This window comes from Perognathus longimembris, chromosome 2, assembly GCF_023159225.1.
Source record: "Perognathus longimembris pacificus isolate PPM17 chromosome 2, ASM2315922v1, whole genome shotgun sequence".
Classification (NCBI taxonomy): domain Eukaryota; kingdom Metazoa; phylum Chordata; class Mammalia; order Rodentia; family Heteromyidae; genus Perognathus; species Perognathus longimembris.
Window position 1 is genome coordinate 26,641,145 of NC_063162.1, and position 22,492 is coordinate 26,663,636.

Consider the following 22,492-nt stretch of genomic DNA (forward strand, 5'->3'; position numbering starts at 1 on the left):
TGAGAAAGATGATCTCATCACAGGACCATCCCACATGGTTTTGTAGCATTTTTTCTTCTCAGGCTCCTCCATAGAATGAAATGTCTCCCAAAAGACACAGAAGAGCACCTGGGGTAGCAAGGGAAATAAATCACAAATTACCAGATAAGAGGATTTGCAGAGGGAGTATTAACCAAGTTATAACTTTCTCATACTCCAATACCAAACAGAAAATGGAGGGAGCAATGTTCTAAGACATTTGAGGTACTTCAAAGGGAACAGAGACTGGACAGAAGATAGACTCAAGCATTATTAACAAAGCAGTGAACCACAAGAGCATAATACTGACTCTCAAGCAAGAGTGTCTGGAACTGTCAAATAATCTTATGGACATATCAGGAACGTGTAGCAGGTACCCTACACATATCACAACACACCCTGTTCCTCTTTCAACCCAAGAGATGTGTGTTGGATATTGTATCTCCACACCTGCAATATGTGTGCTTTGTGTCTGACCAAGGAGCAGCCTTCCTTCTCTGATGCTGTGACTTTTTGTCCTGTTTTGTTTGTCCTTTTTTCTTTTTTCCATTTTGAGGTTTGACCTCATAACTTGGGCCTTGTCCCTGAACTTTTTTGCTCAAGGTTAGCACTCTATCACGTTGATCCAAAGCTCTACTTCTACTTTTCTGGTAGCTAATTGAAGATAAGTGTCTCATGAACTTTCTTACCCTGGACTGGCTTTGAATCACAGATCTCAGCCTCCTGAGTAGCTAGGATTGCAGGCATGAGACACTGACACCCAGATAATGATGTGACTTTTGAAATCTGTTACATATTGTCACTTGAAAACCATGGGGAAAGACATGGATCTCCATTAAAAAATCCACTTGCTTTCCACAAAGGGAAACTTTTTAAATAATGAGAAAATTATGTGTTCATATGACTTTGTGCTTCAGTGAAAATCTGAATATGATATTTGGGAAACTGAATGAGGGCAAGATTTTATTGCTTGAAGGGACACAAAGCACAAAAAAGGAAACGGCATGTGGTCTGTGTCCTGATGTCTACAAGGAAAATGCATTAGAGCCAGAAGGAATGCATGATTTAATACTTTAAACTTGTGTATGGTACAATGATGAAATGGAGAGTTAGGCTGTAAACATTAAAATGCAAAAAGTATTCACTGAATATTTTCTGGGAAGAGGTCACATAATCAAAATGAATGTGTTTTCTTAGGAAAAAAAGGTGTTTCTAGAACATACAAATTTTATCATAGAAATGTGAAACTCAAAATTTTGTGTAAATAAAATAATGAAATCCCCATTAGTACATAATAAAGAAAAATCTATTATTACTTTAATTCCTCACCAACACTGCATGAAGGAATCATTAGCATGCCCATTTCATATATGAAGAATCTAAGGCTCAGATAGTTAAGTAACTGAGCCATGTGGTTAGTAAGTTTCAGAATCAAGATTTGAGTCTGAGTTGACTTGGAAAGCCCTGTTTCTCACCACCACTGCCATGTGAGAAATTTCACGTGGAGTCTAGGATAGGTCTATGTCCTCTATCTCTGTATGTATATCACCCCACAGACCCCAAAACGTGGAGGAAGTCCCAAAGTACATGGTCACATGGACAATACTAAGAAAGAAGGACTGAGAGTAGGCCTTTTGGTTGAGGACAACTATATTTAATCCTCATTTCAACCACAAGGAAAAATACTATTGGAAGTATAATTGTCTTCTAGAACTATGATCCCTCTCTTTAGCAGGAAATTATATATTAGAGTAACTGACATACTAATTTAGCAACCCCAACACAACATAGAGAGAAATAGAAAGGGGGAAAGAAAGGAGGAAAGATTTTTTTAAAGAATATTTATCATGTATAAATACTTAACAAAATGTTTACATATAGATGGTAATCTTTTTTTTGAAGACAGGATCATAGTTATGTAGCTCAAACTGATTACCAACTGAAGCTTCTTCTATTTTAGCTTACTGTGCTGGAATCACAAGAGTGTTCTGGAATTCTCAGATTAAAAAAAAAAGTTTTCAATGATGTATTACTTAAGATAACATATTCATTGTGATACTGTAAAAATCTTTCACCTCCATGAATCCATCTGTCAGGTATTCAGTAATTCACTGAGCAAACACTAATGTTTTCTCTTGGCAGATACAAATTCAGTGCTTCACCCACTCACACTTACATACAAAGGAGCCTTTCCTGCTTTGATTTTCTTTTTTTTTTCTTTCTCTCTCTCTTTTTTTTTTTGTACAAAAAATTTCAGGCAAACGGATGTGTGCTGGAGAAGGTCTGGCCCGCATGGAGCTGTTTTTATTCCTCACTACCATTTTACAGAACTTCAACCTGAAAGCTCTGGTGGATCCACAGGACCTCAATACCCGTCCAGTTGTGAATGGGTTTGTCTCTGTGCCCCCTTCATACCAGCTCTGCTTCCTTCCAGTGTAAAGAAGAGCTCTGCTGTCTGCCTTCAGCTGTGCAGTAACTAGCAGTTCCCTCCTGTGAGCCAACACTCAGCCCCTCCTCCTGTCAGGGATGCCTTCCTGTCCTCCCTTCTGTCCTGTTCTCCCTACTCCCTCCTGATCCAGGAAGATCAAGTCTCCAGTTTGGAGGGCTTCCTGTGTCACTGCACAATGACACCTACAGTTCTCTATGATGTATAATAGATTCATTCACCACCCCAAGCCCTCAGCTTATCTACTGCTGATTTACTAATGATCTAGTACCACAAAATAATAAAATGATTACCCTATGGCAACTCAGACTCATTACTCAATAATAAATATTATTTTAATAATAAATATCATTTTCTCAATAATAAATATTATTTTTCATGCCTGGGGTCATTCTTGGACCATCCTAGTTTGTTCAAAGTTCACTGAAGCAATGATACAAACTAGAAGTCCACAATAGCTTTTTGTCCACAAATTGGTGAGCATTGAGAATGGGAAAGGGAAGATGGTAGGAAAACCCTTTGTCTATGTTACCTGTCTATTGGGAGATGTGGATTTAATGAATAACAGCAATGTCCAGAGCAGCTCCTCTTGTAGGGAAATACTGTGAGACACAGACATAGACAGCAATAAGCATTAAAGGTTAGTGTTCATGTCTTTGGTGTTAGTGTAAAGAAAAAGAAAAATTGGAACTATTCTTTTCAATTAGTGTTTCCAACCGCAAGCAAGGTATGAGTTTATGGTTTTATATGGCAAATCATCTGCTCTATTTTTTTTGCTCTATTATTTTTATTGGTGTATATCACTTGTACATTTTAAGATGTTTCATATATTTGTACAGTGCACTTTGACCAAATTGATTTTTCTTCATTTTTGTCAGTACTAAGGTATAAATCAAGGCCCTTGTTCTTCCTGGAAAAGAACTCTACTGATTGGACCATGTTCTGCATTTATTTTCCTACATTCTACACATTGTTGTACACTTGACATAAATGTAATGACAATTATAGTGATGGCACTGAAATCACTTCTCTCATTTCATTTTTCAAACATTCACAACTAGATGCACCCAATTTCCCCTTCCCCCTACCTTGTCTTGCATCACATGAGAGGGAAGGTCATTTATCCCTGTGCTGAACTCTTTCCCCAGAGCAAGTCCCTTCACCCAGAATTTTTTAAGCTAATATTTAAGGCGTAGAGAAACACACAGTCTGTACTTAAATCAGTGAATAGTTATCCTTCCTTATACACAGCATACGTTTTTATAGAGGATATAAACACACATATGTATGGTTTTTTAAAAAAATTGGACTCACTATAAAAGTGTATTGAACAGGTACTGGTAGTTCACACCTATAATCCTAGCTCCTCAGGACGCTGAGATCAGAGGATCATGGTTCCAGGCCAGCCCACATAGGAAAGTTCCCGAGACTCTTCTTTCCAATTAATCACCAAAATGTCTTAAGTGGTGCTGTGGCTCAACACAAACTATTAAATAGAAGCCACATCTTGAAAGTTTGAATTTTTGAGTCTTCATTGGGATGTTAGTGGTCTGTAGGTGGGCCAATTATAAAAATCTGCTGTACCACACAGCCTTGCACCAATATATATATATATATATATATATATATATATATATATATATATTTTTTTTTTTTTTTTTGCCAGTCCTGGGGTTTAAACTAGGGCTGAGCACTGTCCCTGGCTTCTTTTTGCTCAAGGCTAACACTCTGCCAACCTGAGCCACAGCGCCACTTCTGGACATTTCTATATATGTGGTGCTGAGGAATTGAACCTAGGGCTTCATGTATAATAAGGCAAGCACTCTTGCTTCTAGGCCATATTCCCAGCCCCTTGCACCAAGATTTTAAAGAGAAAAGTCACTTGTGTGGAGACCAATCCTCAGCAAGGCATTACATGAACACAGCACTGGGAGCCGGCTCCCCTGGAGCTACATAACAAAATGTATCTAAGTTCTTCTCAAGCTGGGCCCTCCAGGGTCTATTCTTTGAGCTAGGCCTCTGCAGTTTAAAGAATGGCTTGTCTCACCTCTAGGCCTTGGAGCTGGATGGACAGCTCCCTATCTCCTGGCAGACTCTAGGGTGTCTATGAAAACAGCTCCCAATACCTGGTATGATGCTAGTGTTATGAGGTACGAGCCCCAACTAAAATGTTATGGGGTCCAGAAATCGATGATCAATGAGACTACTCAGATGACATTTGGGGATGGGAAGAATTTTTATTGAGCAAGAAAGTACTGACTTGCCAGGACTGAGCTAGAGGTGGAGATCTCAAGATGCAGCCCTGAGCTCTTAGCAGGCTGCTTATAAACACAAAAACCACAGGAATTTCCCCTTTAGCCTAACTTTAGTGGCTCATTACCTTCTAGGAACCAGTTACAAACTGGGAATCATCTCACTATGAGCTGATAAAACAGGATAAACTCTCCTGAGTTGGGGTGGGGGGCTTAGGGATGCAGGCAATACAGAGCAAAACAAGTTCAAAACAAGTTTGGTAAGTACAGCTCAGGCCAGGTTACATTAAACAATACCAATCATACTTGTTCAAAGCTAGTATCAGTAGATGGTCAATTTTCTGCATTTACATCATTTCACTAGGATGGCTGTAACTTAGTTTTTACATTACATCTTGACTTTATTTAAATCATAGTTAAGTTAATTACATGCCAACTTTATTTATAAACATAGTCACACTATCTGCTACATACTTGAACCTTCTTGGGTTTGTCCCTTTTTGTTTCTTTCCCCGTTGGAATGAACATTTTAAGACAATTTTTACCTTACAAACCCTTATTTATTTAGAGGAAATCATGTTTTAAATCCTTTTCTGAAGATTTTGTTATTAACTTTTTATAAATATAAGCTGGTTTTTCCTTTATTTTTGTTTGTATTGACTCTTAAGACATACTTGTCTGTACCCAAATTTGACAAGCCCTGCAGCTTGAGTTTAAAACTGCTCTTTTTTTCCTTTGGCTTGCAGACTTAGATGATTTTAGAAAGGTGTCCACTTACACATAGTCAGACTGTTGGGGGTAGAGACGTTTACTAGATTATTTTAATTTAAACTGTTCTTCCTCGTTATTAAAGGGATAGGCTCACAACTGGTTAGGAGTGGGGCTGAGCGTAGAATGGCTGATTACATTTATTGATAAATATTTTACCTTTTATGAAGCAACAGACTTGATAATTAACCCCTTTAACACAAGGTTTCCATTCTTTGCATGGCTGCTGGTGTCAGGCAGCACAGATAATGGTTACAATTACAATCAAAAAGTAAATAATCTTAGAAAGTATCAGTACTGAGACCATTACCTTTTAAAATAGATGCACTTTAGTTTGATTGAGAATATTACCCCTTTTTTATGATAACAGATTTTAAGCATCAAAATATCAGATAATTTTGAACATGGTTACACACATACACACACATATACACCTTTGTGCACAAGGTTTTTAAGGCACACATATATTTTAAAAATGAAAATTGTCCATAAATTGTTTTGGAATTCCAATGGCAAATGTTGTTTTTTCCCAATATGATAGAACCATGTGGTATTAGACAGACAGATAACATAAAACAAACTAAGAGAGAAAACACAAAACATAAAGTTTTTGTTAACAATAAACAACATTTTTATGGATTATTAAGACCTAGATGTTAAAGAACATATTATGTTTAGGCAACTGTTTTGGCAAGGCATATTAATATATGCATCAATCTTTGCATATTTTAACCTATATCTAAAGCATTGTACCATCTATGGGATTGTCATTTGCAGCCTCCATGGGGAGCAAAGCCTCTAGTTTACCAAATTAGCATCATCAAAAGTAAATGTTTGGAGAAGTAAATTTTTCAAGTCAATTTGTAGTACAGCTTTACAAAGATTGTCTTTTAACCTGGCTATGAAATCAACATAAGGTTTCAGGCCTCCCTGCCTGATTTACAGAACAGATAGCTGTTTATCGTGGTTCTGTTGTCTCTTTTCCTGCTTTGCCCTTCTGATTGATTACTTGATCTCTGTATTGTCCATCAGCCCGAGCTTGTCTTAATTTTTGGCTGTGGGCTTCCTCATTCCACCACATTTGGATTCGTAGATGGGTTTTTGGTAGGTTATGCCCAAGATTTTCCAGTTGTGGAGAATTAGACGCTGGGCCTCTGCTAACCCCCTGAGAATGCCCATAGTGTCAGGGTATGTGGCCTCATGGGTGCTTATGGCCTGTTTCTGGAAGCAGCCTCCTCTTAGTTAAGTGGTTGTAATTTAATGGGCTCCACCAAAGGCATTTTAATGTGAGCTTCCAGTTCCCCTTGTTGTTGATCTATAGGCCGGGCAGATGGCTGCACAGGAAGGCACCCAGGGGACTGAGTCTGGGCAAATGTCGCATCCTGGCAGGAGCCCGAAGACTCCTCTTCACCGCCCTCCTAGGCTTCACAGTCCTCATGTCCCTTGTCACCAGATCTTAAGCCTTCACTCACATCTTCCTGACTTTTGCCCCAAGACTCAAGGCTTTCTGTCACACCCTCTGCTGGCCTGTGGCCTAGATGATGCTTGGCAGGAGAGAAGGGGAGAGCCCAGCCCTGCCTGAACTAGGGCAGGGGCATGGAGGTTTGGCTAGGTGGATTAGGATATGACCTAAGGGGGAAGGGGGAAGTAACTGCCTCCAGGTCTGCCAGTAACACAGGTAACTGGTGGAGACAGCCAGATGGGGGCATCTGCATGGATCCCTCCCAGGGGCGACCTTACACTACATGTTTCACAAATAAGATTATATTTGTGTATCTGTTTAGTACTATATGGTATATGAGTATCCTTTTTTTTAACCTTTCATCTTTTGGTGCTTGTGCAAGATGTCTCTGTTTTAGGCCTAGCAATATGGGCCAGCGGCTTGGGGCGGGGGGGGGGGGGGGCGGCAAGTGGAGCCCAAGTCATGAAAACGAGGGGGTCACGGAGGAGACAGACTGGAGGTGCACATCTAGTGTATTGCGCAGTTTCAAAGCCTATATAGGCTAATCACCCAGTATATGATGCAATTAACACCCAATAGGTAACAGACACCTGTACTTAGGGACTCTTTTGAAAAGGGACTTTCCAGGAGGTGTAGGCCTGGGGCAGAGCCAACTCATGCCTTAGTGCCCATTGGGTTTTCCCAAGAGCTTGTAGTGACTCTGCTGTTTGCAGTGCCAGTCTGGGGCTTGAACCAAACACCATTTGCCCAATTATCTATGAAAAATCCAGAAGTGGAGTTGTGGTTCAACTGGTAGAGTACTAACTTTGAGCAGAAAAGTTCAGGGACAGAACCAAGGCCCTGAGTTCAAGTTCCCAGTACCAGTACACCCCCCTACCCCCACACACTCATAGACAAAAATACACAGTGTATAATACACAGTAGAGAAACTTGGTTATGATAATATAGTGTCATTATCCAAAGATAGAAAAATGACTGCGAATGGTTTACCATAAGAAATGATAAATATGTGAGGATACGAACATGTTTAACCTGATGTGAACTTCATACAGTATATGTATGCTTCAGAACATTTTGAAATATGCCATCAGTTTAAATATTTTTCAATATATTAGTTGAAATTAACTATTAAAAATCATATCTTGGGCTGGGGATATAGCCTAGTGGCAAGAGTGCCTGCCTCGGATACACGAGGCCCTAGGTTCGATTCCCCAGCACCACATATACAGAAAACGGCCAGAAGCGGCGCTGTGGCTCAAGTGGCAGAGTGCTAGCCTTGAGCGGGAAGAAGCCAGTGACAGTGCTCGGGCCCTGAGTCCAAGGCCCAGGACTGGCCAAAAAAAAAAGTAAAAAAAAAAAAAAAAAGAAAAAAAAATCATATCTTGCCGGGTACTAGTGCTTCACACCTATAATCCTAGCTACCTAGGAGTTTGAGATCTGCTGTTTGAAGCTGACTCGGGCACGAAAATCTTATTTCTTATTTCCAATAAACTACTCAGAAGAGCCCAATGTGGCACTGTGGCTCACATGGTAGAATGCTCACCTTGACCAAAAGAAGCTCAAAGACACTTCCCAGGCCCAGAGTTCAAGCTCTAGGATTAGCAAAAAGAAATCATATCTCATGTTTTTATAATTTTGAAGGTTTTTCTGGCATATAGTTTAGTGGCCAAACAGCATGTTTTACAAATGTCATGCACGAGAAGCTGCAAAGAATTCTGTAAAGAAGTATATTTATAAAATCCTATCTATAAACTAATATGTGGATCTATGTCTGTGTACTTATGTATATACAAATGAACATATCCACATAAACAGTAGTGTTACCTACAAATTGTCTGACAAAGTCATTCCATTTGGGAGAAAGGAGGAGGTGGAGAGAGAAGTTACTTTGCATTTAACATTTTATTAGGAAAGGAAAGGAAAATAATTGCTGTTCTGTTTTAGGTGTTCACTTTGTTCGTATTCTGCAGTCTCATGAGAGAATGACTTCAGGTTCTTGCTGTCATCGTTTAGATTGGATGTAAACAATACTTGGAAGGTAGAAAAATAATAGAAAATGAGATTTTTGTCTTGATGGGAAGAAAGAAGAAGACTCAAAAGATATGAAGAATAACACTCAGAAACATGAAAGCGTAAATTCACACATTGCTCTGAATAATATCTCAAGTTTTCTTTCTTGTTCACAGAAACATCAAAACAGGGTCATGAATTCTATCCTTAATGTATTTTCCTTCCTTTGATTCATTCCCATCTTATTTCCCTACAGGCTGGGTCAGCATCTAAGAATTCTCACTCTGTTTTGAAGTAAAACCTCTAGAAACTCTGCTGACACTCAGCTGATTCTGTCTTTTACCATCCTCCCCTTACATTCTCTACACTTAGCATGGAGTAGAACAGCACCTTCTTTGCATTTCTAGTGCCTTCCATCTTCTTCTACATGGCAAAGGAAATCTGAGGACAGACAGAAAATCAAGAATGCTTATTATCACGAGCATAACAGAGGAGACATGACTCCACGAGATCATCTGTGAATCATTTTGCTGTTTTTCAGTGATAACATACTAACTACACAGCTGTAGCTGTGCACTGGAAACTGGCATGATCAAAACAAGTGCAATGAAACACTCGGAAGAGCAGGTATGTTTGTGCAGTGACCCCTGCAAGCTCTACAGAGGGGTGAATGGGTCCCTGGATCTTTAGGAAAGGGGGTGACATGAGCTTTGAGGGGAGGGCAGGCATCTGGCACGAGGGAAGAAGCAGCCAGTGACCCGGAGGAAGAGCCGGCACAGTAGCAGGCAGACAGTGCTTCTCCTGAGACAGGAATGAAACAGAGCTGGTACACGGGTGGCAGGGAAGAAAATCCTTTTGGCCCATGGGAATGTGTCCAGGTCCTTTGGGTCAACTAGAGATTTTAGATTAAAGTTCTGTAAAATGCTAGTCAGGAATTAAAACAGCTCCATATGGGGCAGACCCTCTCCTACATAAACCTGTTTTCCTAGAAAAACAAAATAAACACTGGGGAGTGGAGTTACTCCTGGTTTGTAATTGTTACAACATTAAGCCCTTTGTTTGCATCTGCTCCAGACACTAAGGTTGTTGGATGGAATTTTGAATGGCTGTTACACAGGCAAATGCACTAACAGTATTCTATCTTTTTGAAGTTGCCACTCTTATTTAGAGAGTGGCCAGAAGAGTCAAACCTTTCTGGGTTGGGGTATTCCTGGCTATCATATAGCACAGATATCAGAGATGTCAGATGTGCCCTGGAAACAACACACATGGAAAACCAGGTGAATAACGAAATCATGGGAGTTACACTGAAATCACTTAGTTCTACTTTTGAAGAAAAGCTAATGGCATTTCCAATGAGACCGTTGATGCAATCAGTGGGTCTGTTTTTGAGAATAGGGGCAAAGATTGCGATAATGTGTCCTCAAAAAGCATTTCCCTTGCTAGGCATTCGAGTATTGCAAAAACTTCTGAATGGGCTCCCATTTTCTTCAAGAGTGGGCTCTTGTGCCTGTCGCAACACCCACTCCAGTTTGTCACTGTATATTCCACACAACTCCTATGGAGTTTGGATTCAATGCTAGGTTTTGTTTATAGGGTGAAGTTTTAGAGCACATGTTTATAGAAGTTTAAAAATAAACATCAAAAGTGGGAACAAATGTTACTCACTAGACTCTGTGTTGAAAATGAACAATACAACTTGCCAGTGGGGATGGGAGGGAACAAACTCAGAGAGAGAGAGGGATGGGGTCATACTGTCCAAAAAGGAACATACTCTTGTTTTTTTGGTGTGTTTTTGTTGCCAGTCGTGGGGCTTGGACTCAGGGCCTGAGCACTGTCCCTGGCTTCTTTTTGCTCAAGGCTAGCACTCTACCACTTGAGCCACAGTGCCATTTCTGGCTTTTTCTATATATGTGGTGCTGAGGAATTGAGCCCAGGGCTTCATTTATGCAAGGCAAGGACTCTACCTCTAGGCCATATTCCCAGCCCAGGAACATACGCTTTACCTGACTTATTTAACTTTATCCCCTCAATAACACCTTTATAACAACAAAAACATTAGTAAATCAGGTGTGCTTTTCTAAAATACAAGCAAGTCCAAAAAGCAGGCTAAAACCTGTTATAATTCAATTTGTTTCAATTGTAAAATACAGAGAATTCCTTAGGAAACATTAAGTCTTCGACAAAAGAAAAGTGAGGATAAGATTAGAAATTTAATCTATTTTTTTTTTTTTTGCATTTCTGGCCATTAACACTGATCAGGCAAGGATCATCAATGGAAGCAAAAGCAGAGAGAGGGTAACTTAGTTATTTCCACCAAAGATTAAATTTTTGCCATGTTTGCATAACAACACATAAATGCTGAACATCTACCATAGATGAATCTGCCAGATACCACCTTATTTAATGAAGGATTTAGCATACATGGTAGTGTAGCCGGTCAAATTATTATCTCCTTCCCTCCACTGATATAATTGAGTGTCATAGTATGCTGTCTTCCTTATGAATTATATCTGGAATCTAATCCATAAAAAATAATGACACAATCACCCTTAGGAACTTCTAAATGCTGCTTATTTGGTGCTTTATGAAGGCTGACATACTGGAAGAAACACTCAAAAATAACGGAATGATTCCTGATTTAGGAGAATAAGAAGTAGAGGCATCGGTGGGGCACTGTTGGCTCCTGCCTGTAATCTTAGCTACTCGGGAAGCTGAGATCTGAGGATCCCAGCTTGAAGTCACATGGTAGGAAACTCTATCTCACAAAAAATTAATTAAAAAAGTAAGATATCTAAATTGTAATAACAAGGAAAATGTCATTTATCCAGGAAACAAAACTAACAAATGTTTGCAAGCTACAATGCTAAAAGCACGTAATTACGAAAAAAATGAAGCACAGTCAAAATGAAATAGAGACATAGTGTTATCTATCAGTTGAAGCAAATAATAAGCTCTTTTCAAAATTATGTATATATTTTTGTGTGCATGTTTGTGCCAATCTTGGGGTTGAACTTAGGGCCTGGATGTTGTTCTTGAGAAGCTTTAACTCAAGGCCAGCATTCTACCACGTGATCCACCGCTCCACTGCAGCTTTTCTTAGGGGGTGGGAAGGTAGTTTATTGGAGATAAGAGTGTCATAGACTTTCCTGCTGAAGCTGGCTTTGAACCACGATCCTCAGATCTCAGCCTCTTGAATAGCTAGGATTATTGTGTGAGCCATCAGAATCTGGCAAAAGTATGAATTGTTTTTAATAATATCTTGACAAAAATCTCGGATGCATCTTTTAGGAAACGAACAAATTGAACTTTGAACATTCATTTTGAACTCTTTACACCTGTGAATATCCAGAAACAATTCGAAGTAGACAGAAAAAATGTGAAAGATTCACAAAGTACGTTACAGAGACCTATGGAGAAGGCTAATAGTCCCAAACTGGACACTGCACAAAATCTATCATGCTGCCACATGAAATCAGTTCCAGCTTCTGTATTGTGTGTTGGCAGATATCTGAAAGGGCATTGTGAATTTGTGAACACCAGGGGGCGCAAAGGGGCAGCAGAGAAAAGGGCTCATCTTAAGTAGCCTCTGAACTTTGTGTCACAGGTCACTGCATGGGGAAGTTGTTGGGTATATGAACTCAATGTTTCTCTGGACCTCGTGCAGCACAGCCTCTGTGTAGGGCATGCGGCTCCTGTCCTGCATGCAGGGGCTCTGGTGTCTGCTAATCACATAGTCAATTTCTTTCTGGACTTTAACTGACAAGACATAAATAATGAACAGTGACAGGAATGTTGACAGGAAACACTCGACATTTCCCCATGCCATCAGAACCGTTAAATTTATGTATATATGTATGAAATATTTCATGAATTTTTGTCTTCAAGTCAGGTGCTAACAAATAGCATAGCACCTTGTCTTGGGTAGGTGCCCTTTATGTCTTTAATTTTGGTGGGAACCTGGGGAAACATTTTGAATAAGATGATAAAATAGTGAGGATTTCTGTTTTTTCTTCTCCTTCTTCTTCTTCTTCTTCTTCTTCTTCTTCTTCTTCTTCTTCTTCTTCTTCTTCTTCTTCTTCTTCTTCTTCTTCCTCTTCCTCTTCCTCTTCCTCTTCCTCTTCTTCCTCTTCTTCTTTTCCAGTCCTGGTGTTTGGGACTCAGGGCTTGAGCACTGTCCCTGGTTTCTTTTTGCTCAAGGCTTGCACTCTGCCACTTGAGCCACAGCGCCACTTCTGGCCTTTTTCTATAAATGTGGTGCTGGGGAATGGAACCCAGGGCTTCATGTATACTAGACAAGCACTCTACCACTGAGCCATATTTTTGTGTACTAGGCAAGCACTCTACCACTAAGCCATATTCCCAGCCCTGTTTGGTATTTTTAACACTTTTTTTTTTTTTTTGGCCAGTCCTGGGGCTTGGACTCAGCGCCTGAGCACTGTCCCTGGCTTCTTATTTTTGCTCAAGGCTAGCACTCTGCCACTTGAGCCACAGCGCCACTTCTGGCCATTTTCTGTATATGTGGTGCTGGGGAATCGAACCCAGGGCCTCATGTATACGAGGCAAGCACTCTTGCCACTAGGCCATATCCCTAGCTCCTATGTTTGGTATTTTTAAAAGTAATATAGAAGTTTATCTGGTTGCCACATCCAGGAATTGAGTAAGAAAATCAGGAGATAGGTAGTGAAAATTGAAGGTAAGCCTTTAACAAACATTCCTAGTGCACTCTTTCTCTGTTAGCACAAAACCCAGTGCACTGGGCTTTTCAGGCTCAGTTTCTCTCCAAAGTAACCCTCTCCTCCTAGAGGAAGAAAATCATTTTCCTGAGGAATGGATATTTGTATGTCAGTTTCTTCCCTGAGGAGGGTGACCATCACAATACAGAATTTCCTCCGTGAAGATAGAGTCATACCACTTTCTTCCTGGTAGGTGAAGAAATTTTTTATTTCTGTTGGACCTGGGGCTTGAACTCTGAGCCTGGGAGCTGTCCCTAAGCTATTTAGTGCAAGTCAAGCACTTTACAACTTTGAGCCACAGAACCATTTCCAGTGTTTCTGGTTGTTAATTTGAGATAAGAGTATGACAGACTTTCCTGCTTGGGCTGGCTTTGAGCCATGATCCTCAGATCTCAGCTTCCTGAGTAGCTAGGATTAAAGCATTACCCACCATGGCAGGGGTGGGTGAGGAACTTTTAAGTGGTTTGAACTTCTAGGGAAAGATCTTCATTATCTCTGTGATGCCTCAGGAGAATGCAGACAACTGTCACTGCAGCTTTCTCACATTGTAAGAAATGTGTCAGTAATCTAAATCCATCCTATTGTAGCCACCAATGGGAACCCACCATGAGTAGTATAAGTGCATGAGCTTTGGGAGAGTGTTCTGACACATGAACAAAGAGCAGGTCTTCCAGCTCCAGAGAAGATGCCACCTAAGCTGCAACAGATCACCATAAGCTGTTTTCTCCCCTGGAACATACTAAAATTAATTTCTCTTACCTGTTGAGAAAGGCATGAAGTAGTCACTTTTCTTGAAGTTGCCATGCTCATCTACAAAGTGGCTAGTTTTGAAGTCTTTTGGGTTAGGGAATTCCTTATTGTTATACAACACAAATCTCAGGGATGTTAATAACGCGGTACCCTGGAAACAGCACATAAATATGAGCTACGTTATACAGAAATGGAGAAGCAGAAAGTTCCAGTGGAAATCACTTAGGTCAAGGTGTTCTTGAGCTATAAAACAGAAAACCAGGCCAGAGCAGATCTATGGCATTTCCAAGAAGACAGATCACATGACCAGTGGGACTGAAGTCTGAGGCAGTGCTAGTGATCTTGCTGAAGTGACTGTTAATGGTTTTCATGTACTGATTGTTTGGGTATTTGGCACTTAAATGACTGGATCTCTTCTTACTATCAAGCTTGGACATTGTTTTCTGTTTCTACCTCCTGTTCCAATTTATCACTTCCCCTTCCATGTAACTTACATGGATTCTGGTTTTTAAAGGAAGATTCTATTTGAATGCCCATAGTATCTGTTTACCTCACTTCTAATGAATAAATATCTGATTTGTTTAACAATGTGATTTTCTGGAAAAAAAACATAAAAACAAATTCAAAGAAATATACAACCAATATATAATATTGCTATGCAGTTTGTCCTCATTTTGACATGCAGGAGTTCTTTGCTATTATTATTTAATGTGGTATTAAAGTGTCATACCATTGATTTTAATCAAGTACACATAAAAGCCCAATCTTAATGATGGAGAGAACTAGAAGATATCTACTTATTAAATGAGAAGAGTAGTACAATAAATAATAACAGAAGAGTTGTTTGTCTCCACCTCAACAGTGTGATTCAGTGTCATATGCATAGAACATATGTATTTTTCTTTAACAGAATCTTATCAGGAATCTACTTTATTGACAACCATGGCACAAAGCCATTCTGAGGGACATTTCAAATGACTGTTGGCTGGATTCTCTGGTAATATTAATATAATGAAAGGAAACAAAGGAAAAAGAATTGCTTTAGTGTATGAAGACAAGATGTTCATGCTAATCCAAATGCAATAATAAAAGTTGAATATGTGTTCTAAGAAGAGAACAAATTTCCCTATCTGTAGAATGACATTTACTAAAATCTACTTAAGCCATCATTCTTGGGAGTGAGGTAGTAAAGCCTTCAAATCTCCCTTGTGAGAAAGAAGAATTCCCACTCACACAAGTCTTTCCAGCACTGTCCTGGACACCATAGCAGGTGTAGTAAGGTGTTCAAAGAAGTTAAAGACCTGGTACTGGTGGATCATTCCTGTAATGACAATGACTCATAGTTAAGCCCTTCCACCATTACACACAGATCTATTGATATCCATGTAAAAAATCCCGTAGAAGTCTTTACAAGATTAACAAACTGAACATGCATCATTCCTTGGAACTCATAACACCTATGAATAGCCAAATAATTTCAAAGAAGTAAAACAAATTCAGAAGACTCATACAGCCAGATAATGAGATCTGGGTTAAAGTTTTAAAAACACAAAACTGGAAGTAGCTCCAAATTCTTTCAAGCTGATACAGGTAGGATTATTCTATGGATCTGGGAACATCAATAGCACTGAAGTGCAGTTGACAAAAGTTGCTTCCTTTGGGAATGAAGTAGTCTCTGAACTTAATGTCATGGGTCACTGCATGGGGCAGGTTGTTGGGTATGAGATGAATGTATCTCTGGACCTCATGCAGCACAGCTTCTGTGTAGGGCATTTGGCTCCTGTCCAGCATGGAGGGCTCTGGTGTCTGCCAATCAGATGGTCAATCTCTTCCTGAGCTTTATCTGACAAGATACAAGCAAGAGATGACTAACAGAAATAGAATGTATACTGGTCATCAATCAATTTGATACATTAGTTTGAACCTATAGGTTACCATTCATGGAGATGATTTCAATAGAATTAATGAAATGCTTAAAAAATAATCAGGTGAGATGTTGCTGTCTTACACCTATAATCTTAGCTACTCAAGAAACAGAGGACTGATGATAGAAGTTCAAATAAAAAAGGCAGACAAATCCAAGCCACTCTTATCTACAATTAACTAGCGAAAAGCTGGAACGGGAAGCATAATTCAATCTGTACAGTGCCAGATTTGAGCGCAAAGATTGATCAAGAGCCTTAGGCCATAGGTCCAAGCCCAGCTACGGGCATTAAGCAAATAACAAATAAATAGAATCAAAACAGTGTGGAGAAAAATGTACAGTAGTCATAGAAAGAGAAACTAGAATCAAATGCTAAATTAAATCAAAATGACACTTGAAAAAGTGTATGTTTCAAGTATCCTGATCTCACAGGCTTGTGTTAGATGCTGTTTCCCCAGAATTGATTTCACCCTGCTCAACTTTCCAGTCCCCACAGGCCACTGTAGCAGTGGTCCACAGGTGTCTGTGCTCAGCCTAAAAGTGGCAGAATGGCTGCTTAGCAAGTGTGACACCCTGAGTTCAAATCCCAGTTTTGCCAAAAGCAAAGAAGAAGAACTAAGAAGAATGAATTTCTTCTAAGACAAACAAGCTGAAAGATGCTAGTAGTATCTTCTCACTATCCTTCTGTAATTGGTCCTTCCTGTGATGTAGATGCTTCATCAGGAGCAGCAGAGCGTACCTCAGGGTCATGCTGGTTGTCTCAGTGCCAGTGGCAAACAGATCAGTAGTGCAGCTTACCAAGATTTCATAAGTAAATTCTGACTGTTTGTTGTGCTTTTCCTAGGAAGACATAGATGAAATTATTCCATAAATGGCTTGCCAACAGAAAATAGAATAAGTAAAAGATGAAAAGTTAAAAGTAGACACTAGCAAGAAGAAGAGATAAGCAACAAATATAAGACATAACAGGGAGTACAACAAAAGATGATGAAGTACTTGTCCCCAGAGTGCCAGACATACTAACGACAGAAAAGAGGCAGAATATTGGAAGAGATAATGGCTGAAAGGTTTCTTTTTTCTTTTTTTTTTTTTGGCCAGTTCTGGGCCTTGGACTCAGGGCCTGAGCACTGTTCCTGGCTTCTTCCCGCTCAAGGCTAGCACTCTGCCACTTGAGCCACAGCGACACTTCTGGCCGTTTTCTGTATATGTGGTGCTGGGGAATCGAACCTAGGGCCTCGTGTATCCGAGGCAGGCACTCTTGCCACTAGGCTATATCCCCAGCCCAGAAAGGTTTCTGATTCAAGGAAAGTCATGAATGAAATTCATGTAGGAAATTCAACAAAAGTTGTGACAAATAAACCATAGAGATTCATACTATTCATACACTTAATCAATGTTTAAAATTAAAGCCAAAGAAAACTCTTGAAAGTAGCAAGAGAGAAGCAATTCCTCATGTAGAGTAGCTTCTACAGCAGTAAATGGCTATCTTTCCTTTAGAAACTGTAGAAGTCAGCAAGTGTTAGCATAATATGTTTAAGATGCAGACAGAAAACTTTTCAAGGGAGAATTCTTCATCTGGCAATAACACTTCTCTGAAATGAGGTTGTTTTGGGGATGGCCTTCAGCACCTCCTCTATATTAATCAAGTATTCTACTACTTGAGCCACATTTTCAACCCTTTGGTTTGAATTTCATTCCTGGCTTAAACCTATAATCATTCTGCCTAAAACTCTCAAGTAGCGAGTGTTGGGACCTCAAGGATCCCTTTTCCCCTATTTCCCGGGGAAAGTGCCTGAACCCCAAAACTATAAAAGAGCACTGGGCCTTGTCTTCCTCCAGCAGAGGGCAAAAGCGTACTCTCATGGATTAAGTTGAGGAAAGGTTGCTGAAGCCTCCCCTCCCCCCATCCCCTCACGTGTCAGGAGTGGTGGCAGGAAGAGAGACATCAGGGAGACACCTTGATGGGTGAACGGGTCTCAGCCGCCCAGAGGGTGGGGAGAAGGATTTATTATGATGACAAAGGCGGAAGGGGAAGGACTTGGGGCAACTGACTGATTGGCTGACTGGGATGCCCATTAGGTGATGTCATGAAACTACCTCTGTGTGTGTGTGGGGGGGGGGGACTACAGCCCCGCCCCCCATCAGACATGTGGCCAAGCTGGGAGGCCTAGCCCGGCTTGCTTCTCTTCCGGTTGAGGCTGGAAGGTGGGAGGGTCTCCCTCCCACACTGCCCCAGGGCTGGTTGAAGGGCAGTGAGAATCCCCAACAAGCAAGGATTATAAGAATATACTATCATTTTTTTTGGGGGGGGGGCCAATCTTGGGGCTTGGACTTAGGGCCTGAGCACTGTCCCTGGCCTCTTTTTGCTCAAGGCTAGCACTCTGCCACTTGAGGCACAGCCCCACTTCTGGCCATTTTCTGTATATGTGGTGTTGGGGAATTGAACCCAGGGCCTCATGTATACGAGGCAAGCACTCTTACCACTATGCCATATCCCCAGCCGCTACTATCATGTTTTTAATATAGAAGTTAGTAAGATATTCTAAGATATATGAAATAGTAGAGTAATCCCATATGCAGATGTGAGAAATGCTAAAGGCAGTCAACTTGCAACCTAAACCAGAAGGACACTGAACAATAAACTGGTACTATATTAAGAAACAAAATTTCTTGTGATGAGAACTATATATGTATAAACATTAACATTACTGTTCTTTTGTGTTTTACTGTCCTGGTTTCTATACACTTTCAAGAAAATTCAGAAGACAGTCATTGAAAAGGCACATTGAGAATACATAATGAATAATTGTAGAAATCATAACAACCCAGTACAAAGGGGAATTGATGGGATGATAATCATAATGTGTAGGTGGAAGAATCATTTCCAACTGTTCTACGTCTGGGATGTTATCAGTAAAGTCCATTAAGGAAATAACTTTCAAATACACTGAAAACAAAATCAAGAACTTTAAGACTTTAGTCAAGATTTTATTGCATGAATCACAAAATTAATAAAAGTAAGGGAATGGTAGGTTGAAGAGGAAAGAGAATGTTGAAGGGGCTGATGAAGATGCATTGTGTTCATAAACTGCTTTGTTAAATAGCACCTGCCTTTACTAACTACTTAAAAATAAGGTAATTAAAAAAAATCATTTAAGAGAAAGATGCTATTGGCTCACACCTGTAATGTCAAAATATTTTGTATTTTACAACTCATTTGAAATACTTTCTATTGTGCCTACTCTTTGTGGTAAGTTTCTCGTCAGTATGGTGACTTTTATGTAAAGAAAGGAAGGAAATATGTTCTAATAATTGAACACATTTCTTTTATGTTTGTCAGGGTGCTTGATGTAGATTCACATACATACTATATATTTGAAGGGCTTTTGATCCTTTCTGGCCTGAGCCAGTGATCCAAAGAATGTTCAAGCAACCAAAGGACTGAGCTGATATAAACATTTTACCTGCTCCAAGCGTGTCATGTCTCATAGGTCTGAGGTCTGAGAATTCTAAACTCATTTCCAATGTCCCTTGACTAATGAATAGAAGATCAAGATTTGAACCTCTGTTTAGTCAACTTTTGATGCTTGAATAATTCATCATCCCTTTAGGCTCCATTTGAAGTGATGTCCCTATGAACAACTGCTTCAGGATGAACTGTGGTACTGTGGCTGTTGAGAACCTAGCTCTGAAGCCCTAACAGCAGTAAGGGCTTGCTACAACATGTGACTTTTACTTCCCAGAGAAGATTGGAATATACTGATGACGTAACAAACACAGGGAGTGCCCTCCAGCCCTGAGGCAGGCAGGGCATGAAGCACCTCTTGGAAGAATAATCTCTTCCATATCCAGCCTTCTCTGGTGCAAATAATAAACTAAGTTTATTATTGTGTTTTTAAACATTTTGTGATTCATCCTCACAAGTGACTTTTAGGATGAACATGAACTTAGTTAATATGTATAAAAGCAGTTGAGTAAAATGGAGGTCAGGAAAGTCTGATTTGATAACATGAGAGCTTGAATAATCCCAAGTCTTTGTGAACCTTGAATCTAGGGCAAAGTAAACAGTTAAGAGGCTGTGTCACTCATATAATTGCAGGTGCCGTTAAAGGAAAGAAAGGTCAAAAAAGTTTTGTGTGATAATGTTACACCTTGAATGATCTTGTTTCTTGGTGAGCCTTGTAGCTAGGGAAAAGTAAGAAGTCATTTACTATATGACTCAAATAATTATAACAAGCAGTTAAGGGCAGAACATGAAAGAACATGAACATGAAAGTTAATTTTGTAGGTTGCTTTGTCATTAAAATTAGAAATTTTATCTGGGTACTGGTGGCACACGCCTGTAATCTCAGCTACTCAGAGACCTAATACCTGAAGATCAGGATTCAAAGCAAGCCCAGACAGGAAAGTCTGTTGCTGTAGGGGAATTCAGTTGCATGAAACAAAGAAACCACATTTTGAGACGTGGAATTGGGAGTATTGATTGGAGAGTCAGGGATTGCATGTGGACTCCTGTCTCAAAGACCTGCAGTCTAGAATTGAGCTAGCACAAACCTTTTAAAGACAAAAACCACATGTTGGTGTGGAGGCCAAGCTTTAAAAAAGTCTTATACATTGGCAGAGCAAACTACCCAGGGGAATGATTAGGGGATTCAGGACTTCAATTATGTAGGCAAAGCAAGACTTTCTTGCAGTTTAACAACTCAGGACACATCTCCAATCCCAAAAATGTCCTCTAGAGTTCTCAGAAAGTCCCAATCTTGTGTTAACTCTTATTAAGACACTGAGACAGTGTTAGGTGGACTCAGTATCTGTGTTTCATTCCCAGGATGGACTACACTCCAGTGCTTTGTGTGTTTTTTTCCCTAGGAAAATGGAACTGTGTAGGAGAGGGTCTGCCCCATATGGAGCTCTTTTTATTCCAGACTAGCATTTTACAGAACTTTATCCTAAAATACCTAGTTGACCTGAAGGACCTGGACGCCATCCCAGTGGCTAAAGGATTTTCTTCCCTGCCACCCGTGTACCAGCTCTGCTTTATTCCTGTCTCAGGAGAAGCATTGTCTGCCTGCTACTGTGCCGGCTCTTCCTCTGGGTCACTGGCTGCTTCTTCCCTCATGCTGGATGCCTTCCCTCCCCTCAACGCTCATGTCACCTCTGTCCTCACGATCCAGGAGCCCATTCATCCCTCTGGACAAACACACCTGCTCTTCGGAGTCTTTCATTGCACTTGTTTTGATCATGCCAGTTTCCAGTGCACAGCTACAGCTGTGTGCTCAGTGCTCAGTACATTATCACTGAAAAACAGCAAAATAATCCAGAGATGATCTCTTGGAGTCATTTCTCCTCTGTTATGTTCTTGATAATAAACATTCTTGATTTCCTGTCTGTCCTCAGATTTCCTTTGCCATGTAGAGGAAGATGGAAGGCACCAGAAATACAAAGAGGCTGCTGTTCTACTCCGTGCTAAGTGTAGAGAACACAAGGGGAGGATGGTAAAAGACAGAATCAGCTGAGTGCCAGCCAGAGTTTCTAGAGGTTATACTTCAGAACAGAGTGAGAATTCCTAGATGCTGACCCTGCCTGTAGTGAAATAGGATGGGAATGTGTCAAAGGAAAATACATTAAGGTTAGAATGCATGACCCTGTTTTGATGTTTCTGTGAACAAGAAAGAAAACTTGAGGTATTATTCAGCCAATCTAGAGTCATGTGTGAATTTATGCTTTCATATTTTTGCATGTTATTATTTGTATGTTTTTAAGTCTTTTTCTTTCTCTCCAAGAAGAAAAAAAATCGCAGAAAGCATCACCTATTCAATTATTTTTCTACCTTTCCCCTATTGTTTTACATTCAACAGGAATGATGATGCCAAGAACATAAAGTCATTATCCTATGAAACTGCAGAATATAAACAAAGTGTACATCTGAAACATGAAGGCCATTCATTTTGTTTTCTTTCATATTAAAATGTTAAATACAAAGTAACTCCATTTCCTATGTTCTCCCAAAGGCAATAACTTTTTCAGGTAATTTGTAGTTAATACTAGTGTCTATGTTGATATGTCCATTTGTACATACATGAGTGTATAGACACAGATCCACAAAGTATACATATTCTTTATAGA

At 39.9% G+C, this 22,492-nt stretch overlaps 1 protein-coding gene and 1 long non-coding RNA gene across 3 annotated transcripts in view; one reads left to right on the forward strand and one right to left on the reverse strand.

The window, feature by feature from the left end:
- Positions 1-2,507, forward strand: part of LOC125346243 (cytochrome P450 2C3-like) — a 74,229-nt gene extending 71,722 nt beyond the window's left edge. For both annotated transcript variants that reach the window (XM_048338653.1, XM_048338655.1), the window contains one exon: positions 2,276-2,507. In XM_048338653.1, the coding sequence (XP_048194610.1) occupies positions 2,276-2,457 (182 nt within the window). In that variant the 3' untranslated portion in view covers positions 2,458-2,507. The remainder of the gene's footprint in view (positions 1-2,275) is intronic.
- LOC125346252 overlaps positions 1-22,492 on the reverse strand; it is a 110,090-nt gene that overhangs the window by 5,509 nt on the left and 82,089 nt on the right. The window contains exons 2-4 of the long non-coding RNA XR_007209884.1: positions 12,598-12,715; positions 12,367-12,378; positions 9,091-9,094 (exon numbers count right to left, since the gene is read on the reverse strand). This is a non-coding gene — a long non-coding RNA (uncharacterized LOC125346252). The remainder of the gene's footprint in view (positions 1-9,090; positions 9,095-12,366; positions 12,379-12,597; positions 12,716-22,492) is intronic.